Raw genomic sequence first — 15,120 nt, 5'->3', positions numbered from 1 at the left:
AGTGTCTTATTATCGGGGAAACACGGTACATACATACTCACTGGCTATGTGACCTTGAGCAAGTCACTTAACCTGAGGCAATTCTCTATGATTATAAATTGCAGAAATGGTGCAGATCTGTGCTGACAGAGGGAATTTCCTATGCCAATGAAATCACAAGTCTGTTCTCTAAAAAATGACTGAACATCAACATGAAGAATATACTAAGTGCTCACTAATTCTTGTGAACTGGCTGAATACTGGTCGAATAGACAGACGTACTGGACCACTGGATAGCTGGCTAGGCATGACTCTGGCCATCCCCCTCCAACCCCAAAGTGGGTGGGTCATGGTCAGTTCACAGGTGAATCACAGACTGAAAAAGGAGGGTGAGGAATCATTCTAAGAAGGGAATCTGGTTCAGCTCCCTCTTCCTTAGAGGTCCTTAAATCACAGAAGGAATCCTAGAAACAAGGTTCCAGCTTTCTCAATCAAGTTCTTCCCCAACTCCAAGAACACAAAACAGCCACAGCCTGGACCAGCATCTCTGTTGCCCTTCTTCTTGGAGCCCAGGCCTCAGAGCCAGGGCCCTCAGGGACACTGGCTGTATGTGACTCACCTGTCCAGGGTGGGCCCCTGGGGCTTTGGTCTGGGATCATTAGTCTCATATCCCCTGCACTGCTTTGAGGAAGTGATCCAGTAACAGGAGGCCGGGGGTGCTGGGGTCCCTGGACAAGAATTTCCTTCAGGCAGTTGATAAGGCCTTGGAGAGGGCTAGGACTTCCTACAGAAGTTTGTCAGAGCAAACACAAAGTCAGTGCAAAAACCAGGGTTCTTCGAGTTATTTTGCCATAATCAATCTTGGTCCTGGAGAACAAAGGACAGGAGGTTTCCCTCCTATCCTAAGAGAGGTGAGGGCCAATGGAAGTGACTATATGCTGTCATTTTGTCAAGTTTTACTTGAGTGTTTATCTTTGTTACAAGGAAGAGTTCAGTGGGATATATCAGGGAAATGCAAAGGGCATTAATAAAACTTTAAAGGAAAGAAAAGAAGAACAAACACTGGATCTGAATTTAGGAGCCCTGAATTCAAATCCTAACACTTTCTAGTGTGACCCTGGACAGGTCAATCAACATCTCTGTGTTTCAGCTCCTCTACAGGAAAATATTACTAACACCTGCCTCACAGGGTTGTAAGGGAAAAGTACTTTGGAAAACCCCAAAGTGCTCTACACTTTTGGTGTTGCTGCTCTGCCTTACTGACTCACAGAATTTAACATAAAGCCAAGATTTAGTGCTACAGTATTTTTTAAAGTATCCATTTTGATAATGTGGGCAGTGATATTAAGGGCAGCAACACAAGGAAACAGGTAGTGTCTGAGATCAGACCTAAAGAGCTCCTTCAACTTAAAAAGTAGAAGATAAAAACATTAATGAGAGGCTGGAGAAGCCCTTTCTTCCGAGACCTTTAAGAATACCATATAAGGTGCAGATAAAGAAATGAGACTGATCTCTAAAAATCAAACACCAGAACACAAACATTCAAAAGTATGTTCCACCCCCTTCCAAGCAGTCTCCTTTCGAGGCCATAAGCCTATTCCAATGAGGCCATCACTCGGTTCTCTTACAGAATCTCAGAGTTGGGATTCCTCTTTTGGAACTGCCATCAGCACCATATTCTGCTCAATATCCTTCACGGTGGCAAATCTTCACCCTCTGAGGGTGGCTCTAATTTTTAAAAATAGCCAAAAGTCACTTGGAACCCAGTATGAGGATCGAGATGAGTGAACAAATTGGCAAAGACTGTTGCGGGGCAAAAAGTGGTAGGTGATTACAATAAGATTGATTCTCTCCTCTAGAGAGAAGTAGCTCAGCCATATAATGTAGCTTTCTTTGTGCATTGGGCTTCTGGTTTCATGGCACATCCTTTATGGAAAAGAATCGTGGTAGAACGCAGAGCCCACAGCATCAGAGGAGTGGGGGGCCTGGTCCTAGTCCTGCCTCCACTTCTTTCCAGGTGGGTGACCTTAGAAGAATCACTTACCCTTTCTGGGGCTTGTTTCCTCACCTGTAAGGTGTAGATAATAGGTCTACCCTTAATTACTTTTCAGGATTATTGAGAAGGTAAATGATATATTGTAGGTGAAACAGCTTTGTAAACTGCAAAGCCCTCGGCAAACGTAAACATAAATGTCGACATTTGAGCTGGGCAAAATCTGGATTAAATAAATTAAAATTAATCAATGAAAGATTATTTACTCCCTCATACTAGACTGAGTAGACAAAAAGAGGATTGAAGTTTAATATGGATTTGCGAGTGGCTAAAATATTCCAGGAGCAAGTAATACAGCATATGGTTACAAACATAAGTTTGTAGCAGTTTTCCACTGTTTGGCCTGGAAGCGGCAAAGTTTTCCATGTCAAAGACAATTTCAAAGATAATAATAAATGCTTATTAATTGACTGATTGATTGATTTCAAGGTAGCAACAACTAGTCTACTCATACTCCTTTGTGTTAATGTGAAGCTCCCTAGAAACATAAGGGACAGGCCTCGAATCCTGATTCTATATTGCCATATTCCTAAGAGTGAACATCATTTAATGGCTTAACAATATACCAAGCTGTAAATGAAAATTTTTAAGCATCATCAAATTCAAAAGACATTCCTGAAGATTCAAAGGATTCAATACATAGGTCAATTATTGTTTAATGAGGAATATATTGTGAAATTAACTTTATATACTAACAGAATCAATTACACATATTTATAATTTTAATAAATAAAAGGCAGCATGAAACAGTGGGTGGAGCAGGCCTCCACAACCTGTGGGTTTCAGGCCATTTATGGCTCTCAGGTAGCTTGCAGTATGACAAAGGATTCTGGGGAAAGCATTTTGGGAAAAACCACAGTTCACCAGAAATCCTCTGGCATGCCGCCAGGGGCCCGAGAGCCCTAAGTGGCCCTTAGACCGAATGTTGTAAAGGCCTGAAGGCCTGGAGTAGGGGGTTGGTCCTTGAGGTAGAAAGTTTCAAATCCTACTTCTGACTGGCTATGTGACCATGTTACTTAATCTCCCAAGTGCTCCCAGGCAATGCTCTCAGACCCTAAATTACTGACACTTACTTAACTGAGTCAGTGGAGGGAATGTTTACACCCAGAGTTCACTACACCAATGAAATCACAAGTCCAAACCAAACTTTAACACTATTTCCAACCTAAAGATGGCAGTTTATCTTTTATTTTCTTCCTTTGGTGTCTGTCCATCCATCCCTGTATTTGGGCACAGGCTTACTTTTTACATACTCAGTGTGTATATCGGTCTTTAGATTCTGATTTTTTCACTTCACATAAGTTTTCCCATATTTCCTTAAGTTTTTCCTGGAAGGCACCTCAGAGATCACTTTCAAAATCCCCTTCATTTTACAAATAAGGACACTGAGGCCCTTGTAAAGTGAGGCAAAAAGATTTACAAGGTTGTCCATCAGGGTAGTGGCAAGGCAAGTTCTAAACTTGGGATCTCCTGATTTCGAGTCATAGAATTGTAGACCTATAGAGCAGGAAGTAATCTGAGACATCATCAGGTCTAATCTCTTTATTTTTATAGATGGAAAAACTAATTTTGAAAAAAAGGAAACTCATTCAATGTCCCAAATGGATCTAGGTAGCATTCAAACCCAGGCCTGATGGGGTACCTGGGGTCTAAATCAATTTGTAAAACCAGTTTGTACAATTGTAACTGCAATTTGTATTGTAAAATTGTAATCTGTGAAATCCTTTTCCCAGCCTCGGGCTCTGCCCCTTCCCCTACTCGGCCTAGGCAACACCTTGTGACTCCTTTGTTCTTACTTAATCTCTTCATGTCTCCTCCAGTCTGGCCCAAATCTCATCTAAACTATCTATGCAGTAAAGTCACAAGTTCCTCTAGGTCAGCGCTAACCTTTATCTATGCACTGAGGTCCCTTCCGTGCGGTCAGCCCTACCCTTTAAAACTAAAACATGTACCCCTCTCACTTGCACGTCCCCTAAAGGACTCTTGCCCACTTCTAAGCGTAACAATAAACTTCTACAACTCTCACTCCAATTAAGCCTGAGACCTTGAATTCTTTCCAGACGTTCTTGCAGGTTTTCTGGTCTTAGATAAGATCAGAATTCCTGCTGAACCTAGACAGAGCCATCCCTCATCAGGCCCTCCGATGCCAAGTCCAGGGCTTGATCCATTACACGGCACTGCCTCCCTCCGCCTTGCTCATGTGTCCCAGGATGATAGAGTAGATGTCTCACCTTGTCCCATGGTGCCCAACTGCTTCTGTTCCTGAGTGCCAGTGAAACCAGGAGTATTAGGTTGGCTAGCTGACGTTTCTGGATTTTCTTTCCCACTAGGATGCCTGCTGACATCTGAGAGACCAGTTTTGGTAGCCAGTTCTAATGAAGGAGAAGACAGGAAATTATTCTGGCTCTTGATATGCCCGTAAATTCCATTTGAGACAGCAGGTGCCTGGGTGGTGGCTGAGCTCTGGGCTCTGGGCCTTAGTGTGGGCTAACTCTTTAGGAATCTCACTTGGGGGGTAAAGGAGAGGTTTCTTCCCTACCCTTCTGCTTTAACTCTAAGGAACAAGATGGTTCCCATAAAAGTGCCAAAGGGCACCTTCCTTGTCTAGAGTATCTTGGAACTCAACCTAACCAAAGAAAAAGCAGCAATCACAGATGACCATCAGTGTGGATAAACCTTACTGATGGGTAAGGCACTTGGACATCCAATTTTAAGGGCCTTAAATGAAGGGACTAAGTCTTATCCAATCTTCCCTCTTTACCCTTCCCCTTCCCATGATTAGTAGCATACCTGCATACAACAGGCACTTAATAAATATTTATTGTTGTGGCTATCTATGCATGCATGCTAACTGACTCCTTTGTTCTGGGTTCATATGCAATTATAATCTCTGTTAACTTTGTGCCTCTGTAACCAACTCCATTTCTAATGGAAATCTCGAGGGCAAGGGACCCTGTCTCATTTCCAAAGTGCAGCCCATCTGCTATGACCTTTGTGTGCTCAATAAATATTTCCTAACTTTCTCACTACTCACCTAGTGATTAGGAAGGAAGCATTCTCCCCATTTTTTTTTTAGGAGAGGAAATGTAGGCCTATCAAATAGGAAGGCATCTGTTCAGTGTCCTGCTATCTATCAGATGATGGAGACCAAAGGAGTCCTGGTGTCTTAGAGTTTAGTCCCTTGGCCCAGGCCCTAGGGCTTCCTTGTCCCAAGGGCTCTTAGCTCTGGCTGAATCTCACCATAGGGATACAGGGTCTGGGGTCCCAGCTCTGGGGTCTTCAGCTCTTGGTCCCCATCCCCTTGCAGACTGCTGTTGGATGAGCTGCTGGCTGGTGTGACAGCCAGGTCAGGCCTGCTGACAGGGGTCTCTGGGAGGTAGTTCAGCAAGCCCTGGAGGGGGCTGGAATCCACAGTCATGGCTGCTGTCATGGAAAGAAGAGAGGGTAAGTATTCATCTGGCTCCTCAGGGGAAGGAACCATGTCTTCTGTAGTCCCATAAATGGCTTTATGCACAATGGGTGCTCAGTTTGGTTTTGGCCAATGGCCTGAATGAAATCTTCCATAAAGAAGACAAAATCAGTGAAAGCAGCAAAAGGAGCACACTTTCTGTAATTTCCACACTCACCTTCCAGGCTCAGTCTCTCCCCCTCTGAACCACTTTCCTTGCTCTCAGGGGTCTCTGGAGCATCGATAGCCTTGGTTTCACCAAACAGGAATTCTGGAATCTCCTTCACCAAACGGACTAGGGCATTGAGGTGAAGGCTGCCCTGGTGCTGACCTACTGGCAGGTTCAAAGAACATAATCTTTGTCATTGTTATGGCTGTTGTTGCTGTTAGCAGCAGCATTTAATAATTATAATAAGACAATTTTTATCTATTATCACATTTGCTTGCCACAACAACCTCGAGGCAGAAAAAGCAAAAATGAAGATAACATATGAAAAGATGAGGCCCAGAAACTTTAAGGGACCCACCCAACATCTTAGAATAATTCAATAATTCGTTATTTGTTGAGTGCAGACATCAAACAAGGCACTACGCTAGGCGTCAGAGGCACAAAGATAAAAATGAAACCATTCTTGCCTTCAAAGGGCTTACATTCTACTAGGAAGAATATAACATGTACACAGACACTTGATAATTACAGATACAAAATAGTCTGAGGAGGAGAGAACACTAACAATTGGGGGCAGGAAAGAATCAGGAAAAGTTTCACAGAGGACCCTTCACCTGAGTTGATCCTGCAAGAAAATGAGACACACTAGCTAAAAATAATAGCTAACATGTATGTATAGTCCCTACTATGTGCTAAGCCCTTTACAAGTCTTATGTTATTTGATCCTCACAACAACCTCTGAGAGGTGGAGGTGAGGAGTGATGTATGCCAGAATTAGAATCAGAACCTAAAATGTCTTGATTCCTACTTCTCTATAGAAGGTGGCCAGCCCTCCCCTTACTTCTCCATGACCTTACAGGGAATGCCACAAAGGGACCTTTTCTCCAGCCTTTCCATTCCACTCCCTGCAGTCCGGTCAATCTTACCTTCACCTGCCCCACCTGAGCTCTGCACCTCATCCAAGGCTTGAGCTCTCTGGGTGGTATCTGGACAGGCACCAACATCACAGATCTCCAGCTCTTTTCCTGGGATGAAGAGGAGGGGCAGGTGTGTGCATATTGCCAGATTTCTCTGCCAAAGATATGGCCAGGATGACACCAGTCGAAGGTTAAGAATCAAGAAGTTAGCCCCCAAGACTTGGGTGGAGGAGGGGAACTTTTCATGTATAGACTCAGGCTACTGATACTAAGGCCTGGATCAGCTCAAAACATCTTTAAATGTTTCATACTCTGGGGTTGGGGAACTAAGGACACAGAGAAGCTGAGATTGGAAGGGCTAAGGACAGACGATCCGGGTGGAAGGCCAGGTGGTGAGGATGCCTGCAGATGGTCAGAGTGGCCTAGGTGGAGGCCCGTTTTCACTTACCCTGGAATCTTCCACCAGGCCTCTCCCACTCCCCATCAGAATAGCCACTGTCCCCCATATCCTCTTGGGGTTCTGTCAGGGATAGGAATGCAGAGAGTGGAAGCAGTTGAGCTGTCCCTAAGGAAGAGAACAGGAAGCCTCACTCTGGGAAGGGGAACCAGGCACCATTCCTGTGCATATAAACATGCACACGCGCATGAACATGAAGACAGTATATGAACCACCTCCTTCCCTTCTCCCATACACACACACACACACACACACACACAACTGTGGGCATATACCTATGCACAAAGCCTTGGGCAGCACACATACTCCTATGCATATGCATGTGTTCTAGTCTGAGATTTTCCCATGTCCCCTCAATCTTTAGAAGAATCCCTCACTTGTCCAAATGCTATGGAAACCATAATCTTTGCATCAGCAAGCCCTTTAGATAAATGGCGACATAGCAAGAAACCTGATATTCTCTCAGTAAATATTACAGAAAGGACCTCCCTTATCTGTGTTAAATAGACCAATCCCTTTGGTTTCCTGCCTCACGGGGACCAAATGAGTTCTGCAGTTCAAATCTGCCTAGGAAAGGGCCAACGCAATGGCAGGGAGAGTCAAGGTTAGGGAATGAGTTTCATAGGATACTTCCATTTCTTCTTTATTGACACAAATACCATTCAATGAGCCCCTGCCATTCTGTCCAGAAATCAAAGAATGTTACTGCTAAAAGGGGCCTTCAATCATCTATTCAGAGATTCTTAATCTTTGTGTGACTGACTCCTTTGGCCATGTGGGTAAAGCCTAAGGGCCCCTCATAAGAATGTTTTTAAATAATTAAAAGAACATCTAGATTTCAGTCAAAGGTTACTGAAAATAAAGATGTATTTTTTTTTTCCCATTCAAGTTCATATAGCTCCTGAAATCTATCCACAGATCATCTGAAGGCCCATGGACCCTGGGTTAAGAAACCCTGATTTAGGGGCAGCTAGGTGGCATAGTGAATAGAGCACTGGCCCTGGAGTCAAGAGGACCTAAGTTCAAATCAGGCCTCAGATACTTAACACTTACTAGCCGTGTGATCTTGGGCAAGTCACTTAACCCCAATTGCCTTGCTTTTTCCCCTCCAAAAAAAAATTTATTCCAAGTTCCTTATTTTAGAGGTAAGAAAATTTAGGCCCAAAAGAAGGGAAGTGACTTGCCCTAGGTCACACAATTAGGGCGAGGGTCTTCTAGTATCATGCTGCCTTCTGAGATGTGACTTGAAATCCTGTGGGAAGTCCATCTGGCTACAATTCCCAAATACCACACCACACCTCTGCCAGCCTCATACCCAGGGAGACCAATGTCTCATAGTTCTCCCTCATCACATCCCGGTGAAATTCCCTCTGCCATTCTTCTAGGAGATGCCATTCATCAGCAGAAAACTTGACAGCCAGATCTTCAAAGGTCACGGGAACCTGTGGGGGAGAATCAGTCACTAGGGAAGCTGGATGCGGCCCCACTCCTGTGGCCCAGCACTATTGGTTCCTTTATCTGGGAGACTTGACCTATGAATGACAGCCCTAGTTCCCTTAAAACAGTCACCTAAGATATCCTGAAAGGAAACCAGGAGTATCAAATAGCAGTAAAAGGATATCTTCTCCTAGAAGGTTGCCCAAGGATGACCTAACCCACAAGTGGCACAGGGGCTATGGGCAAGGAGAGGATCCCCTGCCTTCAAGTTTCTTCCTTATAGTGCCTAAATATGTTTCACTTCCCTGTGTGACACTTCTTAGAATTTATACCACCCCCTCCCCCCCATCAAAACTTCATCTGGAGTATGCAGAATCTTTTTTTTTCCCTAATGCAAAGATTTGTGGCCCTGTGGGACCAAGTAATGATTCCCTGACCCAGTTTTGTGACTTTTGCTCACCAAAGGTGTTCCCCAAGGTCATGGAGAATTCCTGAACACAATCCAAAGACAAGAGGAGTTCCCTATCCTTAATCCATCTAAGTGTAAGTATGGAGCCACAGCCAAATAGACTCAATATCCTTCAAAAAAGGATATTAATATAAATAATATAAAACAATATAAATAAATAAAACAAAAGGATATAACTCAACAAACATTCATCATATTCACTCAGTTCAAGACCCTTTACCATTCTCCAAACAAAACTGATTTTTGATGTGCTTTTTTCCCCTTTTAGTGATTTTTAAAAATGTATACTTTCTAAAAAAAACAAACCATTTTTGGTTCTTTTACTTTGATTCTTACCTCTTTGATATCCTCGTGGGAATACATCCTTCACTGATGTAGAAGGCAACTCTTCAATGCCTTCAACAAGCAATTCAATTTATTTTAAACATTCTATTATTATTTGAAATTATTTTACTTTTGTTATTTATAATTATCTTAGATTTCATTTAAAATTCTATTTTATTTTCAGATCTACATTCCCCCCTCCCACCTTCCTTGACCTGACATGAGAAAACAAGAAAAACAAAAGCTATTACAAAAATGTAGAGTCAAGTCAAACAAATTCACACATTGGCTGTCTAAAAAAAATCTTCCAATCTGTCCTCTGCGTCCATCGGCTCTCTATCTGGAAGTGAGGAGCATGTTTCATCATGACTTGTCTGGAATTATGGTTGGCTGTTATACTTAGCAGAGTTCCTGATCAGAGTTCCTAAATCTTTCCAAGTTGCTTGTCTTTTCAATATTGCTGTTATTGTATACATCATTCTCCTGGTTTCATTCACTGCACTTTGTGTCAGTTCATGTAAGTTTTCCCAGCTTTCTCTGAAACAATCCCCTTCATCATTTCTTGTAGCACAATAGTATTATTTCATTACATTCAGTCGATGAAAAGATGCTACAAGTATTTTGTAACATGTGGGTCCTTTTTGTCTTTCTTTGCTCTCTTTGGGGCATAGACCTAATAGCATTGGCTCAAAGAGTAAGCACAGTTTAATAACTTTGGGGGCATATTTCCAAACAAGGAATTCAATTTAATATGCACTAATTAAGTGCCTACTGTGTACAAAGCTCTTGGGGAGGCAATGTGGTATGGTGGATTGAGAACTAGCCAAAGAGTTACGAAGACAGAGCAGGCCTGGGCCTGGACTAAGGAAGACCTAAATTCAAATCCAGCCTTAGACACTAGCTATATGACCTAGGCAACTCACTTAACCACTGTCTGCCTCAGTTTCCTCAATTATAAATTGGGGATAATAATAGCACCCACCTCCAAAGTTGTGAAGATCAAATGTGACGTTTGTAAAGCATTTAGCACAACACATACTTGTTTTCCAGTCATTTCAGTCATATCCATGTCGGACTCTTTGTGACCCCATTTGGGGTTTTCTAGGCAAAGACACTGCAGTGGTTTGCCATTTCCTTCTCCAGCTCATTTTACTGATGAGGAAACTGAAGCAAACAGGGTTAAGTGTCTTCAGTCACACAAATAGTCAGTCTCTAGGACTAGATTTGAACTCAGGTCTTCCTGACTTCAGTCCAGGTGCTCTATCCACCAGGTCACCTAGCGGGCCCTAGGAATAACAGTAGGTGATATCTAAAAGCTCACTCCCTTCCTTCCTCTACCACAAACAGGTAGAGTGACAGGAAATAATCTCTAAATGCCTTGGGCCTCTTTTTAAGACTGAATAGATCTGCATTAGGATAGGAAGCTTCTTAATTAGGAGCTATCGGCATCAATCAAGTAAAAAACCTAAAGCATAGTGCTTTGATGGGGAAATGAAATGCTCCAACTCCAAAGGAACTCAGTCTACAGAGGGAGATAATAAATAAAATGGATGCAAGAGAATACAAGACACTAACAAATGAGACCGAGGAAGAAGACTTCAATAGCTTGGTGGTATGGAGGGGCTGGGATTCACACTGGAGGCAGCACTCAAGCAGAGCCTTGAAGGCAAGGAACAAGACTCATTGTTTGTGGTTGCTACTCATTCTGGAAGAGAATCCATGACGTCAGGAGGGTGATGTCTAGACCTGCAAGTGAACCGAGTATAAGTGAGGCAGGGCTGTGAAGAGTCATCTGCCTCACCTTCTCCTCCAAAGTATCAGAGTCCAGTGGTGAGACATTGGTCAGAACTACCAGCGATGGCCCCTGGTGCAGGGAGAGACCTTGGCCTTTGGGTCTTCCCCAGATCTGTTTGTCTGAGGCAATACTTATTCAGTAACTGAGGCAAAAGATTGCATAGTTTGCCTTCACAAAAGAATTGGTCTGGGAGTGGAAGCCCTTCAGAATTTCAATAATGCTCATAGGCAGAAAGAGGAAAGACAGGGCATTTAAGGGGGGGGGGGGGAGGAAGACAGACAAGACAAAGAGGCAGAAGCTAGAATGGCAAGTCCAGCCAATAGCCATGAGCAGAGGCAACATGAAATAAGACCAGAAAAGAAGCTAGGTGGAAATCAGAGTGTAAAGGGTTTTTAAGGAGAAAGGAACAGAGGGAACAAGCACTGTTAAGTGCCTGTTATATGCCAAACACTGTGGTAAGTGCTTTATAGATAGTATCTCATTTGATCCTGACAACAATCCAGTGAGGTAGGTACTATTATTATCCCCATTTTATAGTCGAGGAAGAGGGAAGCTAGATGGCTAAGTGGACAGAGAAAGCACCAGGCCTTAAGTCAGGAAGACTCATCGTCCTGAGTTCAAATCTGGCCTCAGACATTTACTAGCTGGGTGACCCTGGGCAAGTCACTTAACCCCATTTGCCTCTGTTTGCTATAAAATGAGCTGGAGAATGAAACAGCAAACCATCCCTGTATCTTTGCTAAGAAAACCCCAAATGGGGTCACAAAGAGTCAGACATGACTGAACAACAAACAACAACATAATTGAGGAAACTGAGGCAGACAGGTTAAGTGAGTTGCAGAGTCAGTCATATAGCTCGTTTCAGAATTTGAACTCAGGTCTTCCTGACTCCAGCCTCACTATAGACTGTGTTTTATCCTCTATGTCCAGTTCCCAGGCATGCAAACTCCCAGGGGCAGTGGGATAGTTTAAATTTTTGATGGAAACACAGCAATATACGCCATCTGTCATCTGATGCTGTACTGAGTGCTAATTCCCAGTTCCAGGTAGTTCATTTTATTGAGCTACTTCAACGAAGATAACATTCTCAAACGGTTTCATTTACTCGTCCTTTGGACCATCCAGTAACTTCTTGAACTTTGTCATTTGCTACATCTTGTCTTTGTGAAGCTGGGTTTTGGGGAAATGCTGTGATAAAAAGAAGCATCAAGTGGAAATCACTGTGGAGCAGGAAATGAAGGGAGTGCTAGGCATCCAATTCCAAAATCCAAGAAGCTGTGCGGTGCCCAACAGGGGCACAATTCCCACGAAAACAATTACTTCTTTCAATTTATGTGCTATTTGTTTAATGTGTTATTTTTTGGGGGGAAGGCAATTGGGGTTAAGTGACTTGCCCTAGGTCACACAGGCTAGTAAGTGTGTCAAGTGTCTGAGACCAGATTTGAACTCAGGTCCTCCTGACTCCAGGGCCAGTGCTCTATTCACTGTGCCACCTAGCCACCCCCAATGTGTTATTTTTTTTAAATGACTATTAAATTGTTAGGGCATAAATACTTATTAAATTGTTTTGACCTAACTCCTTAATAAAAGGAACTTAGGTGTGCTTTGAAAAAATGATGGAGATCCTGTGAACCAAGAAAGTTTAGGAACCTGTGCTCTCTGTTAAAAGGAGCTGCTGAGGATTTCTGAGCAGGGGAATGGCATGGTCAGACTTGTGTTTTAGGATTATCAATCTGACAGCTATATGGAAGATGGATCTCTACATCCATCATACAGCTGTGTAGGGAGAGCTCTCAGAAGGTTATTATCCAAGGGAGAGATCATGAAAGCCTGAACCAGAGCACATGACTGGATGAAAGAGGATGGATGCAAAAGATGTGGTGGAGGTAGGAGTGATATGGACTTAGAAAATTACTCTCTTTGACTTCTCATCCCGTACAATTCCTCTCCACATCTTTCAAGAATTCCTCCACAGATGATCTACTCTCCACTCTAAATATATTCCTCTAGTTCTCTTAATTTTTCATGGATATTCATGGAGCACTCAGGCTGTCCATCTTTTATTTTTATCCTTGACTCTCAAGACATAACCAACCCACTGCCTTTACTGGTCACAAGCACCCTTTATGAGATTCCAGTTATTTGTTGGGGAGGTGGGGACAAGATGAGGACAGTCACTGAACTGAAGCTACACTAGGGCATTTCAACTCCCAAATGGATGGGAATCTTTTGCAATCAGAAACAGATTCCCCTAAAGCAGCTGTGCAGGCAGCAGAACAATAAACGTCAAATACATACTCTGCTCTACATTTCAGATTCTCCGTAACCTACCTGACCCCAACCTTCTTATTCACTCTAATCTTCCACTGCTCTTCAATACCTATCCTGAGCCTCATTACCACCTTCCTTCCTCTCCCCCATCCCCCCAAAAAGCGGTCCTATTCCCTGACCTTCAAAAGCCCTTCTCTTCTGCATTTTTCTAAAGTCAATCGAGTTCTCAAAAGCCAAGGTCAAGCCCTATTTTGTCCACAGCCATCCTAGTGCAGGATGATCTCTCCTTCCTACAGTTTCCTGGAGGTACTTTCCATTTTTGGCCCATAATCTATCCTATCCTGTTCCTCTGCTTAAACTGTGACTCTCTTATTTCCCAGGGAAGGATGCCTCCAATGATCATCATCGCCATTTTTATTGTTTTAACGGATGAAGGTGCTATAATACTGTAACTACAGTGAAAGTATTGACTGACTGAAAAGCCATATGATGTAGTGGAAGGCTTGGGTTCAAATCTCTCTGATAGATGATAGGTACTGGCCCCCACCTCAGACATAGATTGGCTGTGTGATGCTGAATAAGCTGCTTCACCTCAGTGCCCCCAAGGGAATGGGGAACCTGCAACTTCAAGGCCACATGGGGCCTTCTAGGTCCTCAAGGGCAGCCCTTTGACTGACTCCAAACTTCACAGAACAAGTCCCCTTACTAAAAGAATTTGTTCTGTCAAACTTGGACTCAGTCAAAGAGCCAAACCCAAGGACCTAGCTAGGTCAAAGGTTCCCCACCCCTGATCTAAAACTACAAGTTGAAAAATAATGTTAATGTTAAAAGTGGATTTTTAAGAGTTAAGAGTGTTAAGAACGGATATAACTAACTCCGTTTTGTTCTGTATTTTCTATTTTTGCTATATTTGACTTCTGTAAGTACTTCAAGACCGGTTTACAACAGTTACTTTCCTTCAGTGCTTTAATCTAATTGCTATGGAGACTTCAATTGCTACAAAGGAGAACTTCAACAACCCAAGGACCAAGTGGAGAGAGTACTGGGCTTGGAGTCAGGAAGACTCTTCATGAGTTCAAATCTGACCTTAGACACTTAGCTATGTGACCCTGGGCAATAACCCTGTTTTCCTCAGCTCCTTATCTACAAAAGGAGCTGGAGAAGGAAACAGCAAACCACTTAAGTGTCTTTGCCAAGAAAACCCCAAGATGGGGTCATGAAGAGTCGGACATGACTGAATAATAACAAATGGTCCCCTTTGATTTAGTGCAACTGGCTATACTAACAAGGATACATTCCTTCATTATCTCCTGTAACTTGTGATATACATTCCCCTTAAGAATACCTTTGCTATCCACATCCAGAGAAAGAATTACAGAATCTGAATGCAGATTGAAGCAAACTACTTGCCCTCTCTCTTTTTTTTATTTTGTTCCTTCTTTCTCGTTGTTCATTCCATTGGTTATAATCCTTCTTTACAATTTGACTAGTGTTTAATGTAAAGGTATTTGTAGAACCTGTAACAGATTGCATGCCACCATAGAGGGGAGGGGGAGAAAATTTATAATTCAAAAGCTGGAACTGAATGTTGTAAACTAAAAGTAAATAAACAAATTTAAAAAAAGAATACCTTTTATTCTTTTTATAATCAGCTGCACTACAACAAGCAGCTATTTTTTTGTCTCATGTAATGTATAAATATTATCAATCATATTGTAAGGGAAATACTTCTCCATACACTTGCTAGTGAAGTATATTTGACTCTGAGAAAATAAACTGCAGTGATATTGTCTCTGTCTTA

General features: G+C 42.7%; 1 protein-coding gene across 1 annotated transcript in view; it reads right to left on the bottom strand.

The window, feature by feature from the left end:
• Positions 1 to 15,120, bottom strand: part of KRBA1 (KRAB-A domain containing 1) — a 48,878-nt gene that overhangs the window by 26,598 nt on the left and 7,160 nt on the right. The window contains exons 3-9 of the mRNA XM_069083057.1: positions 8,339 to 8,465; positions 7,015 to 7,131; positions 6,576 to 6,674; positions 5,659 to 5,814; positions 5,273 to 5,455; positions 4,264 to 4,404; positions 599 to 763 (exon numbers count right to left, since the gene is read on the bottom strand). Coding sequence (XP_068939158.1) covers positions 599 to 763; positions 4,264 to 4,404; positions 5,273 to 5,455; positions 5,659 to 5,814; positions 6,576 to 6,674; positions 7,015 to 7,131; positions 8,339 to 8,465 — 988 coding nt within the window. The remainder of the gene's footprint in view (positions 1 to 598; positions 764 to 4,263; positions 4,405 to 5,272; positions 5,456 to 5,658; positions 5,815 to 6,575; positions 6,675 to 7,014; positions 7,132 to 8,338; positions 8,466 to 15,120) is intronic.

This window comes from Petaurus breviceps, unplaced genomic scaffold, assembly GCF_028583685.1.
Source record: "Petaurus breviceps papuanus isolate PSGF00001 unplaced genomic scaffold, PetGlider_PUasm1.0 115, whole genome shotgun sequence".
Lineage (NCBI taxonomy): Eukaryota > Metazoa > Chordata > Mammalia > Diprotodontia > Petauridae > Petaurus > Petaurus breviceps.
The sequence above is the reverse complement of the archived record's forward strand: the minus strand, read 5'-3'. Positions and strand labels throughout refer to the sequence as shown.